The sequence below is a fragment of the Sceloporus undulatus genome, chromosome 4, assembly GCF_019175285.1.
Source record: "Sceloporus undulatus isolate JIND9_A2432 ecotype Alabama chromosome 4, SceUnd_v1.1, whole genome shotgun sequence".
Lineage (NCBI taxonomy): Eukaryota > Metazoa > Chordata > Lepidosauria > Squamata > Phrynosomatidae > Sceloporus > Sceloporus undulatus.
The window spans coordinates 38,240,323-38,254,285 of record NC_056525.1 but is presented as its reverse complement, the minus strand read 5'-3'; the positions used below and the strand labels follow the sequence as shown (position 1 = coordinate 38,254,285).

At 40.2% G+C, this 13,963-nt stretch overlaps 1 protein-coding gene across 4 annotated transcripts in view; it reads right to left on the bottom strand.

Annotated features, from left to right (window-relative positions):
• DLGAP4 (DLG associated protein 4) overlaps positions 1–13,963 on the bottom strand; it is a 524,530-nt gene that overhangs the window by 167,144 nt on the left and 343,423 nt on the right. For all 4 annotated transcript variants that reach the window (XM_042466057.1, XM_042466061.1, XM_042466058.1 and 1 more), the window contains one exon: positions 4,055–5,098. In XM_042466057.1, the coding sequence (XP_042321991.1) occupies positions 4,055–5,008 (954 nt within the window). In that variant the 5' untranslated portion in view covers positions 5,009–5,098. The remainder of the gene's footprint in view (positions 1–4,054; positions 5,099–13,963) is intronic.

Here is a 13,963-nt window from a genome sequence, read left to right as displayed (position 1 = left end):
AGGAACCACAGGATAATAAGAAAGAAGAAGAAGAAGAAATATTATCAGAAGAAGAAGACCACCAAGTAAATTAATGTAAGGTAGAAAAAAAGGCAAGAAAATGGGGGAAATGGGAGGGAAACAAGGAAATAAGATGAAACTGAAAAAGACTATAAATTCAAGAGATAATTGGAATACTTACATTAATATGCTTTCATGGAATGTCAAGGGTTTGAACTCATCACCAAAAAGAAAAAAAATCTTTCACTATTTAGCAAAATTTAAAAATGAAACAGTTTGTCTTCAAGAAACAAATATTAAACAGAAAGATATAAAATTACTTAAGAACAAAAAATTTCAGCATTGGTCCAAAAGAAAAAGGGAATAGTTATGTATATAAAAGAAGCACTACAACCAAAATAAATTTTCGTTGACATAAGTGGACATTATTTGGGAATTGAAGTGATGATTCAAAATCAAAAAACCTTTACTTGTGGGAATATATGCTCCACAAGAGAATAAAGGAGTCTTCTTCCAAAAAGTAGCGAATATAATCGAAGGCTTAGACTATCAGGCGATGATAGTGATGGGTGATTGGAATGGTGTAGTCTATCCAGATTTAGATAGGAAAACAACAGCCAATAAGAAAAAGAATAAAAATCAGGGCAAACTTCCCCAATCTTTTTTTAAAATTTATTGGAAAATTTTTCATTGATAGAAGTCTGGAGATTTCTGTATGGTAATGCAAGAGATTTAACTTTTTTTCAGAAGTCCATAACTCATTCTCAAGGTTAGATTTTTTCTAGTTTCAAAATCAATTAGTACAGTAATTTAAAAAACTTGACATTTTATCTAGATCTTTGTCTGACCATAATCCGGTAGTGTTACAGATTAAGGAAGAACATAGGAAAGACTGGAATTGGTGGCTAAATGAAAAACTATTACAAAATCCTAAAATATTGGAAAAGGCAAAAAAAAAAATCCTCTCTTTTTTTGGAAGAAAACAAACAAAGGTACGGATATTATCCCAGTATGGGAAGCCTCCAAATCTGTGATGAGAGGATTTTTCATTCAACAAAATTGCCTGTTAAAAAGAAAGCAGAATGAAAGAACACAACAAATTATGAAGGACTTAAAGGAAAAAGAGGAAGATATACAGAAAAATCCTTTAAATAAGGAACTTTAGAAAGAAATCAAAATTTTGCAAACTCAATTATCTTCTTTATTAAAAGAGGAGTTAGAAATAAAATTGAAATATACTAAAGCATACTATTTTCAGCATGCGAATATGGTTGGCAAGTAAGCTGAGAGAAAATAAGCAGAAAAATTGGATAACCAAAATTCAAGAAGCTGGGAAAACATACACCGAACAAAATAAGATTGTAAAAGCTTTCCAAAACTTTTATGAGAAACTATATAAATAAACCTAACACAGATCTGCAGGAGATGCAAGGATACTTAGGGAGAACTAATACAGTGGTGCCTCGGGTTACGAAATTAATTCGTAACGCGGCCGCTTTCGTAACCCGAAAAGCCTTCGTAAGCCGAATTGCCATAGGCGCTAATGGGGAAAAGCCGCGATTCCGTGCGAAAAAGCCGAAAAAAGCACCAAAAGTTTTTTCGTAACCCGAAAAAACATTCGTAACCCGAAACAATAATTCCCTATGGGATTTTTTCGTATCCCGAAAATTTCGTAACCTGGGTATTTCGTATCCCGAGGTACCACTGTATGACAAAAATAAGTAGAGAGCAGCAAGATTTGTTGAATGGCCCGATCTCTATTTCTGAAATTAGAGCAGCCATTCAGAAAAGCAAATTGGGAAAAACACCTGGACTGGATGGATTTACTACAATTTATTACAAAAAGTTGCAAGATGAACTTTTGCAACCCTTGAAAGATGTCATGAATTCATTAAAACAAGAGAAATTTCCGAAAACCCGGAAAGAAGTGATAATTACCTTAATTCCTAAAGAAGAAAAAAGACTTGAAGCAAGTTGAAAACTATAGGCCTTTAACTTTGCTTAATAAGGATTACAAATTGTTTGCTAGTATTTTGGCCGAAAGTGTTACAAAAGTAATAACATCTATTATACACAAAGATCATCAAGGTTTTGTTCCTAAAAAACAGCTAAAGGACAATATTAGACATATCTTAGATTTAACTGACTATCACGAACAACATAATGAAAAGAAACTAGCATTATTTTTCGTTGCTATTAGGGATTCTATGGCCTGTTACAGACTGCCAAAATAAAGCTGTTTCAGGTCTCTTTGGAGGCATGCTGTTTAAATGATGCATGCTTGCGAAGAATCCGGAAACTGCACCAAAGCTGCACTCCAGTGCTTAGGAACGGAGTGTGGCTTTGGCGCGACCTCTGGACTCTTAGGACCCATGCATCATTTAAATAGCATACCTCCAAAGAGACCTGAAGCAGCTTTATTTTGGCAGTCTATAACAGGCCTATGATTCTATGAAAAGCCTTTGATAGTGTAGATTGGAATTTAATTTTTAAGATCTTAGAAAAAATGGAATTTGGTACGAAATTTATAGTCTGGGTTAAAGCAATATATTCAAGTCAGAGCACCCAGATACTTATAAATGGTCAGAAAACAAAACAAAACAAAACAAATATTTGCAGAGGGACTAGACAAGGGTGTCCTTTGTCTCCTATTCTCTTTATAATAGCATTTGAGACTCTACTACAAAATATAAGAGTGAACACAAAAATAACAGGAATAAAACTTTAAAAAACTGAGTACAAGATTAAAGCTTTCGCTGATGATTTGATGGTATCTTTATCTAATCTGATCCAAGATGGTTTAGAGTTGATGAACGAATTAGAAAAATTTGGAAATCCATCTGGACTAAAAATAAACAAAGATAAAACATTAATTCTAACAAAAAATCTAAACTCAATGGATGTACATTTATTGGAAGAAACAACCAGAATTAAAACAAAGAAAAAGATTAGGCATCTGGCAGTTATGATTTTGGATATGTTTATGTTATGTATGGTATTTGAATGTAAATTTTATACTGTGTATTTTAAATGCATTATAAAAATTAATTTAAAAAAAGAAGAAAAGACAATGATGCTTAGGAAGGCAGAAGGCAGTAGGAAAAGAGGAAAATCATCTTGCAAACTCATGGCCATGGTTTTCATCAAGGAAACCATGGTAGTGAGTTTTGCAAGAGCTGACCAAGGTGGCTTGGAGAGCTCTCCTTCTTAGCGTTGCCATAAGCCAAAGTCAACTTGATGGCAGTTAAAACAACTGTCAGATGTAAGGGCATGTACTTTAGGAAATCATCATGAATCATGATTTAATGATTCCCCACTCAGCTATGAAAACTCACTGGGTGACCTTGGGCAAGTCACATGCTCTCAGCCTCACAGGATGGCAATGGCAAACCTTCTCTGAACAAATCTTGCCAAGAAAACCCCACAATAGGTTCACCTTAAGGTCGCCACAAGTCGGAAATGATTTGAAAGCACACAACAACCATGAGCTCCATCCAGCAACTACTAGGCATAGTTATATTCCACTGAAACCAGTGGACCTCCAGTTAGTTGTGGCCTGTCTGACTCCACTGCTTTAAACAGGACATGCAGTTTGATTAGCTTGCAAATTCTTATTTTTATTTGCTGGGAATGCTCTCCATGTATTCATCTCTATTGTCTTAATTCAGCAGTGGCTACCTGGACCATTGTATTCTTTTAAGAGCAAAGCATGGAAATGTAACTTTTGAACTATATCTCTTAGAACCTTCAGCTATCATCTTGGGATTTGTAGCCCCCAAAATAGTTTCCAAGCTCTGTTTAAGCAAAGTAGAAGATCTCCCCATGGTAATCTTAATATCCAGGTCCCTGTTGTACAGTTTCCACCTAGCACTATACCACACTGGAGCGGGAGGGCTGGAATTAATGGATACACAAAATGAATTATTTATTTAGCTACAACCATGTTACTTTCTTGCAAAAAACAAAAAAGAAAAACATTCTCCTTGACCATATTGAATCAGAGTGCCCTTTATAAAACATTTATATACCTTAAAGCCCCAAGCATGGTACGCACCTGCAAGTACTGATAGGCTAAGTCTTGATGGCAGGACTTGGATTTCAGCAGCGCTCTGTCGATAGTAGCAGAAGCCTTTTGGCACATTTCCCGGGCATGGCTAAGTGTGAGTGTGGACCAGGAGCCTCTTTTGATGTAGTTGGACTCACTGCTGATGGGGATGTTGGTACAAGGAGTGACCTTCAGGTCATTATTGCTCTTGGAGGATTTCAGCATGTGTTCACTGATTGTGTTGTAAGCATGCATGAAGTACCTAGGCTGGCTGTGATCAGGCTGCCTGCCAAGGGTCATGAGGCCCATAGGGTTACGATAGTTGCAGGTGTCATTGTCCAGATTGTCATCTGAGCTCCACCAGCCTGATATGTTGGATCTGGTCCTGCGTTTAGTCTCAGTGGTTTTTGCCCGGTCCTTACTCTTGCTCCTGCGGTTCTGCTTGGAGTCCTCAGTGCCTTTCTTGCCATTCACACTACCTTTGGAGGCTCCCTCCAGGGACTGTGACTTAGCAAAAAGTTTTTGGACTGAGTGAACCAAGTGCCGGATCCTTCCAGGGCTCTCACTCCGCTGTTTGTTATCAGAGCTTCTCTGGAACTGAAGTGTGCTAAAGCCATCTCTATGGATGGGCAGTTGTTTCTCAAACTGGTCTAGCAAGTTGGCAGGGAGCCTGTTAATCTTGGTGGCTTGGGCATGGCTTGGGAAGGGATTCTCATCGGGTACCTCAAAGTGGGAGTTGTAATGGATCCGTGGAAATGTGCTGCTATTGGAAATCTGGTTGTTGAGTGGAAGGAGGCAGTCACTGTGGAGGGAATTTGGTGTGGGGAACCTAGGGTCCATTGTGTAGGAGTCAGTGGGACTGAGGAGATAAGGGTTCCTGTCTTGGGTGGCATAAAGAGAGTCTTGAGGCGAGTCCAAGTTATCAGAGAGATGGCGGCTTCTGTTATCGCCTAAGCCTTTCATAGCGTTATGGTTTCCTAGAGCATTGTTTCTGGAAAATGGCGCAGAGGATACATCAAGCTTTGGTCACTCTTCCTCCATTGGGAGATAATCCTGGAACCAAAAGACAGACAGTAATGGATAAATGCTTTCTCAGGATCTTTCCATGCAGCCATCCACTGAACACTACAAGTAAATAAAGTTGAGGCTATGCCATTTAGCTCCACAGTTGGTTAATACTATTAGTAATAACCCAAACCAAGTTAAGTATTACAGAAATTATGGGCTGGGCAAGAAACAAGAAAATCCAAAATAGATGTTATAGAAAGCTCCCATATATTTGCGACATTTGATTAGTTTCCATGGCTACAACATTTGGCAATATTTTGGGAATTTGCTTTTCCCATGTCCTAATTTTTGTATCATTTCACATGCAGAATTCTGGAGAATTCAAAAATTTGCATATTTTTGTGATGTTTTAATAGGTTCTAATAAAGGCATTATTTAACGTTGGGTTTTATCTTTGTTCATCTATGAGTATGGCTACCTTTGTTTGTTATTCAAAGACATATTATTTTGTATCATTTTAGAAAGGAATCTATAGCACTTTTAAGACCGAGAGAAAGATATTTGTAGCATAAGCTTTTGTAAAGCTGGTTGCATTTGATGATATACCATGAGTCTACAAAAGCTTATGCTACAAATTTATTTCTCCCAATTAGTCTCAAAGGTACTATCTGATACCTTTATTTTTTTAAATGGCATCCAAGTGTCTTACAAATGGGGATAGTAAATTCAAAATGCAACACAGGCTTAACCTGCTCTATTTCGGAAATCTGTTTCCCATCTGAATTGTAGTATATATCTACTTGACTTCACTGGCAAATCAGGAGGTCTTCCAGAATATTAAACTGACCTCCCTCCCTCCCTCCATGTTCCCAAAGGAATAAACCCCTAGTTGTTCTCCTCTAACATTGACTCATCTTAATTATCTGGGAATCTGAAAATATTGTGCAGTTTCCTGGAGGGCAGATGAAGTCATGGATTCAAATTAGTGAAAAAAAATCTATGAATTTTACATGGCTTTGGTTTACATACAGTACCTTTACAAGAGGAAGGGAGCTGTGGAGTTAGGCCAAATTATCATAAATTAATCTGTCCCATAGGAAAACTCAGTGGTCAGTATGAAGAGATAGTTTGGACTACAGGTGTAAGGAAAATGCAAGAAGGTCTTGATAAGTCTGATTATTATGAATTATGTTGAAAGCATATAGATTTAAATCAAACTAAAATCAATCGAACTAAAGAAGCTAAAATCCAAGCGAGCTGTAAGGAAAACAGGTATGTATGGGTTGAGTATCTATTTGTTCTTGATACTGATAAGCAATATTGGCTATAGGTTTTCTAAGCCTGGATCTAGCCTTATATCATAATCTATTGAAGTATGAAAGGGCTGTGCCTTAATAACTGCTTGCAGGGGAAAAATAAATGAAAGGAAATGTTATTTTTTAAACTTGTATCCTTACAAAATCCAGCTTGCCAACTGCTTTGGCTTGGCTCCTTTTCCATTTCTCATCACGCTATTGTGCATCCGGCACTTCAGAGTTTAGAAGGAAGCAGCTGTAAGGTGCTCTCCAATTCACTGCGATTGCAGTGATAAGACGGTGAATGAGAATGTGCATAGAGATGAGGCAAGTGACTCCATGGAACAGGCAGTTGGGTCAGCATAGCAATGGGCCATGATTTTCCCCCAGCAGCAAAGCTAATTGGACAGGCAGAAAGGTCAAGGACAAATCAGGAACATCAATCATGCTTTTGGGCTCTGGAACATCCATATGGATCTGCCCATAAATATGCATATAGGAGGGAAAGAACACAGAGTCCTCCACACACAATTCTACATTAGTAAGAGTGTTTGCAGCTATTCATGCTAAGATAATAGCCATCAAATCTTCCTTCCTGATTGCTGCAGGCAATTAGCTCCTACCCTAGAGCAAAGATATGCTTTCATCCTTGCAGAAATAACTGGGATAGCCAGGTGCATTACTGCATTTTCATGCCTGCTTTCTTTAGAAGTGTTATGTATTCAGCCACCATTATCAGAAGTAGGGGATGATCTTGATAGACCATCTGTCCACCTTGGCTAGCTTACAGGGTCACAGTTTTGGATGGCCTGATGTAGGACAAGACATATGTTTTCTGCACTTTTGTACACATCACCAGGGAAAGCCTATTCTTCACACAGTATTAGAAATAATTCCATCAGTCCCATTGCCTGATACAGGACCAGGATAGCCACATATACATTACCAAAGAGAAAAGGAGACATATTTTCATCATCTTTTCACATATAAACAAAATTTAAAAACTGAGTTCAAGTGTAAAACTAATATATATCACAACAGTGTGAAAGACTATGGCCAGGTGACCCCTGAACTTACTTCCTGGGTTTGTTAGTCAGGCATTAAGTATTGATGGGTAACTATGGATGCTGGCCATGAAAGCCTTTGACTCCACATTGATGGATAACTTTTAGATTCTTCTTTATCTTTCTTGTGGTTCTTTATGTTTCAATTGGATTTAGACAGACAGCCCTTTAAACAGAAGACACTTGCAAAGAGCAAACTCTCCTCTGATCAGACTTTGAACATAAAAATGTCTTATGTGAAATAGGAAACATGGCCACACTATGTAGGGTGCAACTAGGATGTTCTTTTCCTTCACAAGCTCCATTGAAATGAATGAGAGATGTGCAAAGGCACAGATTATCCAGAATGAATTCATTGTGACAAGGCTTGGAGACAAGAATAAATTGCACTCATATTCACTTCCTGTGATTTGTGGCATCATTTACAAAATATATCTTGTTCGACACTGGTCATGAAAAACTAGGCAAATCTGGTCCAAGCTACAATAAGCCAAGCTATTCCAAAGCTTGTGGCCAGATGGGCATCTTACTCTTTCAGGAAGTATAACAGCCACATTTCTTTACAGCTCTTATTTGAAAGGCTGATCCTTTCAAACAGCCAGGGGGAATAGAGGCAGTACTCTTTTCTCTGGTTAGCTTCCCTCTGTGAGCTAGCATATCCTCCAGCTCCTCCTCCAATAATGATCACGGAGAATCTACACAAAGTCAACCTAAGCAATGAGGAAATCAAAATAGTAAAGCAGTTCTTATACCTTGGATCAAACATTGGTCAGAATGGGGACTGCAGCCAAAAAATCAGAAGAAAGACTGAGAATGGGGAGGGCAGCTATGAAAGAATTAAGATAAGATCCTAAAGAGCAAAGCTATACAACTGAGCATGAAAGTTAGAATTGTACTAGCCATGTTATTCTCCATCACTATGTAAGGATGTGAGAGCTAGACAGTGAAGAAAGTAGATAAGGAGACAATGGAGATTATTGCACCCTTAAAGTCCACTGGGAGAGGTGTGGGATCTAAAAGAAGAAAATATGTATTATCATACTTACCTGTGTCTTGGCTGTAAGCAGCCCATATCCACCTGGGGGGAAATGGGGAAATCTCATTCTTGAAAAAGCTGCTGCCTGGGAGGATATGAGCTGCCTATAGCCTGGACACGGGTAAGTATGATAATACCCATTTTCATCTTTTAGATCCTGTGTCTTTCCTGGCAGGATTTAAGGGTGTGATAATCTTCATCATCTCATTTGAGATGTGGTGCTGGAGAAGAGTGCTAAGGATACCATGAACAGCCAAAAAGACAAGCTGGAAATCTCCCTGGAAGCCAAGATGACAAAACTAGGGCTGCTGTACTTTGGCCACAACATGAAAAAAGGATGTTGACAAGCTGGAGTGTGTCCAGAGGAGGACGACCAAAATGGTGATTCTGGAAACAATACTCTATGAGGAGATACTTAGGGAGCTAGGTATGTTTAGCCTGCAGAAGAGACAGTTATGTATGAAATTGCTGAAGTAATTTGTTGATGTATTGTATTGCTTTGTACTGTGACATGTGTCACATAGCTTACACAGTGTGAACCACTTTGATTTGGAGGGAAAGCGGTATACAAATAAAATTATTATTATTATTATTATTATTATTATTATTATTATTATTATTATTAAGAGGTGATATGATAGCCCTGTTTAAATATTCAAAGGGGTGTCACATTGAGGAGGGAGCAAGCTTGTTTTCTTCTGCTCCAGAGAACAGGACCCAGAACAATGGATGCAAGCTACAGGAAAAGAGATTCCCCCTAAACATTAGGACAGTGAGAGCTGTTCAGCAGTGGAACACATTCTCTTGGGGTGTGGTGGAGTCTCCTTCCTTGGAGGTCTTTAAACAGAGGCTGTCAAAGATGCTTTGACTGTCAGTTCCTGAATGGCAAGGGGTTGGACTGGATGGCCCTTGGGGTCTCTTCCAATTCTATGATTCTATGAGAAGGCATGACTCACTTGAAAAGACAATAATGCTTGAAAAGGTGGAGGGCAGTAGAAACAGAAAGACCACACACCAGATGACTAGACTTGATGACAGAGGTCACAGACATGAATTTACAGGGCCTAAGCAGAGCAGTGGCGGATAGGGAGTCTTGGAGATGTCTCATCCATAGGGTTGCCAGGAGTTGAGATTGACTCAAAGGTGGTTAAAAACAACAAAAAGCGTATGCCTCTAATCTCCAGAGTCATAGTCAATGCTCAAACCAGTACACCATGCTGTCTCTCATTTGCTATATGCCAGGGCTGCACAAGATGTGGCCTGAGGGCTGGATGCGGCCCGCCAAAGGATTTCTGGAGACCCAGGGCCCCATTGTCAGGAAGAGGGGGATGTCCTGGCTCCCATAGTCCTCGCCCAATCGCACGGGGCTTTGGAACATGGGAGCAATGGACTCTTCCCTCAGAGTTTGCCTCTGCTTCTCAGGGGAGCTTTTGCTGGGGGCAGGCTTACAGCTCCTCTCACCCCATTGGCCAGGAAGGCCCAAAGGGAAAAGCTTTTTGCAGGACAAGCAGCGGAGATAGCCGGGAGGGCAAAGAGAGAGAGTGAGAGATCAGACAGCAAGAGAGCTAGAGATCATGAGAGAGCCTTGGGCCCTTCTTCTAGTGAGTGAGGGGGAGGACAGGAGAAAGAGAGGAGAATGCCCGACCACCGTGTTGTCCTTCTCCTACTCTGCTGAGTCGTTCACTTTTGTGTGTCCTAGGGGTTTTGCCTTTGAGTGGCAAGGCTGCCCATCTGGCAAAACCCCAAGGCTGCTCAAAAGTGAACGACTCAGCAGAGGAGAAGGAGGACAACACGGTGGTCGAGCATCCTCCTCTCTTTCTCCCGTCCTCCCCCTCCTCCTCCTCACAAGGCTGCCCGCCCAGCAATGGGAGAACGAGACAAAACAGGATGGGGGAAAGAGACAAGGTCGCCTGCCTACCACGTTGTCCTCCTCCTCCTCTGCCAAGTCGTTCACCTTCAAGTGGCAAGGTTGCACACCTGGCAAAACCCCCAGGCCACTCAAAAGTGAATTACTCGGCAGAGGAGGAGGAGGACAACGTGGTGGGTGGGTGTCCTTGTCTCTTTCTTCCATCCTTCTCCTCCGCTTCTGGAAGGAAAGAAAGGAGGAAGTAAAGAAGGTAGGAAAGAAAGAATCAAGAAAGCGAAGAAATGGAGAAGGAAAGAAAGTAGGGAGGGAGGGTAGGAGGAAGAAAAGAAAGAAAAAAGAAAGAAGAAAGGGAGGGAGGGAAAGATGAAGAAAAGAAAGAAAAAGAAGGGAGGGAGGGATGAAGGAAGCAGGGAAAGGAAGAAAGGAGGAAGGGAGGAAAGAAAGAAAGAAGCAAGGGAATGAAGGAAAGAAGAAAAGGAGGGAGGGAGAGAGGAAAGAAGGAAGCAGGGAAAGAAAGAAAGTAAGAAAGAAAGGAGGGAGGGAGGGAGGGAGGGAGGGAAAGAAAGAAAGAAAGAAAGAAAGAAAGAAAGAAAGAAAGAAATGAGGGAGGGAGGCCCCCTGGTAGGGTGACTAGACTTTCCCTTCTTTTCCCAGACATGTTCCCCATCTTAGCCTTCCTGTCCAGGAGGAGGGATTTCACAATGTCCTCTATTTTTAGCAGGGCTAAGAAGTATGGATTTGCATTTTGCTTTCAGCTTTTATTTGGTTATGCCCCCTCCCCCCAATTTTTTTAAATGTCCTACATTTCACCTAAATTTCTACATTTCACCTCAAATTGTTGGTGACCTGAACAACCTTAGCTAATCTTAATTTCGGCCCCTACCTCTTTCCAAGTTGGGCACCCCTGCTATATGCCATTATATAAATCTTCAGGTGATTGGTCACAGCACATCACATTTTGTTTGTTTCTGCTCTCTGTATGTGAAAACACGTAAATATAGTTGTACAGCTCCATTCAAACAGTCAATAAATGTATGCATCTGGAAATTTGGTGTATAACCTGAGTACTGTACCTGCTTCTGAGCAGTGTAAAGATCTCTGCTGAGCTTATGCACGTAGAACTGTACACATGCGGACCAAATGCTGTGATCCTACATTCACTTCTATAAGATGTAGTGATGGCTGCTAACTTGGGCAGAATTAAAAGGTCTGAACATAATTCATGGAACATAAGGCTATCGATAGTTGCTAAAACTGCTGTTTATATATTACTTTCAGTATCAAGGCAGTGGATCTTATTATATCAGTTGTTCAGAAATCTAATAAAGTGGTGTTACTGCACTTAGGTCTTGCTCATTAACTTCCCGGAGACATTCAGTTGGATACTGTGGAAACAGCATGGTGGACTGGATGGGCTTTTCATCTGATTCAGCAACAGTAGTGCTTTGCACTTTCTTAACTACCAAGAAAATCACTCCCCCCCCCTTTTTTTCCTCTTCAGCAGAGCAATGCTTCAAAATCTGAACAAGCACTTTCTACACAGAGCAAACAAGAACATTGCAAGCTAAGCAAGCAGCCATGAAAGTGGGTCTAGTGAGGTAGCTGGCTAAGGGCCAACATGCTGCAAATTGGAGGATCTTTGGCATCTTATCCATTTTGGAGTCCTTGGCTCAGTAGGCAACGCTTGACCGACAGCTTAAACTCCTTGGGTGTCTGTCAAACTGAGCTGTGTTTCTGGGGGAAAGTGGGAGCCCCACTGAGAAGCAGCTGCCACTTCTGAACTGAGACTTCCCAAGGACATACATTACATACAGTTGAGGAAAGGTTGAGAGGAGAAACCAAACCAAATCAAAATCCATAAAGAAAACATGCAGAAATTTGGATCACCATAGGGTGAAATCATCTTAAACAGCAAACTGCACTGCTTAAGAGATGCTGTGTCAGGGAATTTAACAACAATATCATGATCTAATACACTAAAGGCTAAAGCTGTTGGCTATTCTCAGAGAGTCTCTTTCACAGAAAATGTTTAAATGAAGAAGACTCATGGGAAATTCTAGGATCACATAAAGTATTCAGGAGCTTTTCTACAAGCAGGGACAGCGCCCATGCAGTGCCCATGCAGACTTATGATAAGTATAATAAGCATTTTTGGGGCTACAGATGGATTATGTAGCCATTGCTCATAGCATCTAAATAGTATAAGTGGCTTTTCTCCTCTTCTTTAAAAAATCAGTTCAGATCATATCATTGGAATGTGACTGACCAGTCACATTCCACTACCATTTTCTTCAAATTGAGTTTTTTCTCTTTCTTTTTTTTACAGGGGAAAGAGGAGAGAAGATGAGATATTGAGAGATGATTTTTAAAAAGAAATAATAGGCATAAATAATGTGGAATTTTGTGTGTGTGTTCATGTGCACACAGTCTGTATCTATATAGGAGTCAAGCAAAATAGCATTTTTGTACTACAGTTCCCAGAACCCCCCAGCAAATATGGCCAATTTGGAAATTGTAATCCAAAAAGTAATATTGCCAATCCTGATCTCTTTCTGTGTTGCATTTTGCTGAATCTGGACCTGAAATAGTCAGACATCTTGTTTTAGTGACTACTTAGACAACAAATCTGTTGGTGAAAACACTTTTTTTTACAAAGCTATGATTGTTTGATGCTGTTCACTAGCAGTGAAAGTTGAATAGAGCTACTGTATTTTCCAGCGTATAAGACGACTGGGCGTATAAGACAACCCCCAACTTTTCCAGTTAAAATATAGAGTTTGGGATATACTTGCCGTATAAGACTACCCCTCTTCCAATGCAAACCAAATAAAAAATTTAAAAAATCAGATTTGATTTCAATATGGTAATTTTAATTCAAATGCTTATGACATTCTGGTTACTTAGCAGGAAAACTTGTTGTATACAAAGCCTGCTTGGATTGGTCAGCCCTCCCTGCCTGCCCAGCCCTCCCTGTCTCCAAGACTATCAGAGCGGTATTGCAAACACAGCTCTTTTTTCCATACCCCAGGTGTGCCAGACGCCTGCAGCTTGCTCCATTCTTCAGTTACATATGCGGCGACTGCAGATTCTCCAGTCTGGCTCAGAAGTTTCAGCACCTGCCCTATAAGATGACACCCGGCATATAAGATGACCCCCGACTTTTGAGAAGATTTTCCTGGGTTAAAAAGTAGTCTTATACGCCAGAAAATACAGTATTTCATAAAGTTTGCAGATCTCCTGGAGGTATCACCAAGCCAGTGCTGTTTGCTGGGTCAATAGAATGCTGAACTAGATAGACCATTAATATGATCAGCAGGAGCTTGCCTTATGTACAAGTATATGACAGAACTTAGGAGAACTTTACTGTATATCATTTCTCTCAGTTCAGTTGTTTCAGGAACAGTAAGTGTGGAACAAAAGTGCTTCTAGGGCATGCCACTCTTAACTCTGCAGCGCTGGCAAAAAAAGGGAAGAAACAAATGCAGGAAGGAAAGAACAGGGATTAAGCTTTTACTGCCATTTAGCAAGCTGAAGTGACTTGTTTTGTGTGCTTCACACTGGTTTTTTCCATATATCCAAATTGGACCTTGTGCATCTCCTGCCTCCCCAGCAGTGCATGGGATGGTACAGAGAACTACAGCAGCAGAA